Here is a 3581-nt window from a genome sequence, read left to right on the forward strand (position 1 = left end):
TATATATATATATTTCTTTTGGGCTGGATAACCTTAAAGAGCAGTATGGAGCATCATTATGAAAATGCTTAATAAATATTTTTCACAATTATGCCTGAAGTATTCATGCAAAACAATAAAAAAATAATAATTTATACCTCTTATTAGGGATGACTACATAATGTAAAGGCGTCTCTTCCTAGCCTACCCCAGACCCACCTTCACTGTGCTCCCTGTCCCTCCATTAAGCCGTCGCAAATACTGGATACTTCCAGTTATAGGGGAGCATAGAACCTCCTCTTAGAATGCAGTACTGATGAAGACAACATCATTAAAGGCTATGTTTACCTTTTATACCATGTTTCACATTACACCAAAATTCGGGGTGTAGCATGAAACATACTCACATCGGCAGCCCCATTCCGCCCCCTCTACTTACCTGAAGCGCAGAGTTCTTCTCCCCGCAGGCTGCTGCTGTTTTCTGAATTTGGTGCGGATGTGCAAGGCTCTGCCCCCACACAGCCAAGTTATCCATTCACAGACCTTTTGTCAGATGTGTGAATGGAGAAACTACAAGACTTAAAGTTCTCAATGAAATACAAGGCCAGTTCAATATAAGTGGGTCAGGGAGTGGGCTAGTAAAAGACTGTCATGCCATGAATGAATGTAGCCATTATCATTGCTGACCCTAAGTATCCTAGTGCAAGTGAAGCCACACCCATTACAGTTTAACTGTACAATATCATTTAGATTTACCAAAACTTAGTAGCAAAATAGAATGCCTAAACGTACCATTTAAATTATACCCTATCTGGTAAGCCCTTGTCTTGCATACCTATTAATATTGTACAGTCAGACTGCAATGTGTTTAGTCAGCTTAAAAGCAAACCTGTGGTTTATGTATGCAGGGCATACTCTCCTCCTTCAGCAGCACATATATAGGACAGTCCTCAGCCTTGTGTACGTTCCCAATGGAATGACTTGGTGCTTTCTTTCTTTGCCCCAGAAGAGGAGCAAAAGAAAAAAGGTATTAAGTGCTTCTGGGGAGGGGGCATTAAAGTAAAACCTGTCGCTTTGTCCTGCTTAGGAAAAGCGAAGATTCAGTTACAATCTGGAATTACAATCAATCTGTAATGGGTTTTTTTATGCCGGTGACTGTTTAATTGTTTCAGTTTGTATTTGGCATCTTAAAAAGGACACCTATAGAAAAGTATGCATACTGCCATTGACGACCTTCTGAAAAATGTTAGCTGACTGGCCATCTCCGGCTTCAATATTATGACTAGCCCGGAGCGAGTATGCAGATGGCATGTTCAGGATTAAGTCAGGACTCCTGATCTGCAGTCTTGTTTTGGATCAGTATTGAAGCATTGCAGGAACCCGATTTCCAAGCATCTAGTATTTTTAAAAGTAGTCATCAGCAATGGAAAATTCACTGAAGTCTGAGCAAATGTTAAGCCGTCAACAAAAAAGCTGCCCTCTGAAGTTTGGTCCCCCACCACCCAACTATGCTCCCTCTCCTTAGAATGGTGGTCTGGATTAGGCCAGAACCGTGTTCTAACACAAGTTAGGATACCAGGCAGACGGAAATTTGTTTTTTAATGGTTATGTAAACCCTAAGAATTAACTTCTCATATTTGTTCCCTTCCAGTCTGTTAAATATATCATGGAAATCGGTTTGAAAAATGCAAAAAATACCTGTGGATCATGTCAGAAATTCAGAACCGTTCCATGTCCTCTCCACACTTCCTGTGTTCTCTCAGGGAGCATAATTAGCCATCCTAGTTCTTAACTAAGGACTACTGAATTAGTCTTTATGCAGAATAGGATATAGAGATGGCTTGAGTTGTTTAAAGGAGAACTATGACATGAGTGATTTCCACTCACCTCATAGTTCTAAGCCGACCTGTGACAATGAGACTGTCACAGGTCGGCTCAGTAGATCGGGAGGTGAGGGAAAACATACCGGGTTCCCTCACCTCTCGATCCTGTCACGGCTCTCTGCCGTGACAGGGGGAGGGGCTGGATTCCCCTCTCCCCGCTCCGCCAGCGCTGACTGGCAGAACGGACGGGGGAGGGGGCGGGTACAGCTGGCTCTGCCTCTAGATAGGCAGAGCCAGCTGTCACTCACGCAGCTGGGCGGATCCTGTCATCTAAGTCGGGATCCGCTCCAGGTGCGGCATCTCAGTATACCGCCAGCTGTAGCTCGCGGTATACTGAGCTTAGGGTAACGGGAGGACGCTAGTTTGTGTCCTCCCGTTACCCCAAGGAGAACTATGGGGAAAAACACTGACCCCATAGTTCTCCTTTAATAAAGAGGCTGACACTACTTAGTCCACAAAAGTCCTGTGTGTCATTAGCCTACAACAAGACTTAGGAGCACTTCTGGTAGATTGACAAGTATTTTTCTGTACTTTTAAAAGGATAAAACATTGGACAAGGATGTATCGCAGAGATGTACAGCAAATGTGTTTTGTTATTTTAAATTCACTTTAATTCCTCCTATTCACGATGGTACCACCAGGAATTCATTCTGATGGGAAAGCCATTACCCCAGGTTCTTACCATGGTGAAATTCAAATTCATCAATGCCTTTCCCCTTAAATGCTACCACACAAGGCTTGTTAATATATAAAGACTTGCAGGTTGTTGGGCTGGACTGGCAGTCAAATCGTCCCACCTTTCAGGAGAAAGAAAAAAATACAAATAATAGCGTAATTACACTTGCACAACTGTTAGCAGATAATAAATGAGCGTGCCTCTGGTTATTGTTTACCTGAATATGGTCATCACGGAGTATTACTGCCAGCTTCTTAAATACAGGCTGGTAGAACTGTTCATCCTTTCCATAGCTAAAGAACACAAGCCAACGGTGATAGGTTAACCTGTCCTTAAGAAAAAGGGGAGAATGTAAGCTCCTATCACAATGAGGCAGTGTTCAAAGATAATACACACTCCTAAAAGGTGGCCATACACCTTATAACCATTGTACAACTTTTTTTTGTCCAGACATCTCACCCTCCTTCAATTTCCGTACAATTAGCCCATCATGCACAGACCAATGTAGTTCACAATTAACGTTAGTAAGCACCACTAACTGGCTGATTTTCATTGATCAAAGAACAGGTTTTTGTTTGATCATGTGCAGTTTTCATCTTGAGATTTTTGTTGTACAATAACGCCACTACCCTGAATGGCCAAGTGCCAGGTTTATTTTAAAGAGGTTTCCCTCTCCAAGCAAATATAAAAAAAAACTAACTGTATGCTTCCCTCTGCAGACAATTAGTGATTTTACCTCTTGTAGCCCCCAAACACTATTTACAAATGGCAGCTCAGAGGATACTACCAATCATGGCTACTTGTCTTTTTCTGGCACAGCAAAACACACCGGTGACTGGCCAAAAATCAGACCAGCATAAGTGGAGCACCTCCCAGTAGCAGCCATGGAGCCTCGGTTTACCTTTAAGGACTCTGTAGAAAGCATTTCCAGGTCAGGAAGGTGTTCCATCAACTCTTTGTAGATTTCTCTTGTATCTAATGAACTGAAGAACTAAAACAAGAGAAAAATATAAAACAAATAAATAAAACTCAATGCAAATTAA

The 3581-nt window shown here is 42.1% G+C and overlaps 1 protein-coding gene across 1 annotated transcript in view; it reads right to left on the bottom strand.

Annotated features, from left to right (window-relative positions):
- The window catches only part of DNAJC10 (DnaJ heat shock protein family (Hsp40) member C10), a 43113-nt gene that overhangs the window by 15011 nt on the left and 24521 nt on the right, over positions 1-3581 (bottom strand). The window contains exons 10-12 of the mRNA XM_018559508.1: positions 3440-3529; positions 2756-2869; positions 2545-2659 (exon numbers count right to left, since the gene is read on the bottom strand). Of these exons, the coding sequence (XP_018415010.1) occupies positions 2545-2659; positions 2756-2869; positions 3440-3529 (319 nt within the window). The remainder of the gene's footprint in view (positions 1-2544; positions 2660-2755; positions 2870-3439; positions 3530-3581) is intronic.

This window comes from Nanorana parkeri, unplaced genomic scaffold, assembly GCF_000935625.1.
Source record: "Nanorana parkeri isolate BGI_ZX_2015 unplaced genomic scaffold, ASM93562v1 scaffold400, whole genome shotgun sequence".
Classification (NCBI taxonomy): Eukaryota; Metazoa; Chordata; class Amphibia; order Anura; family Dicroglossidae; genus Nanorana; species Nanorana parkeri.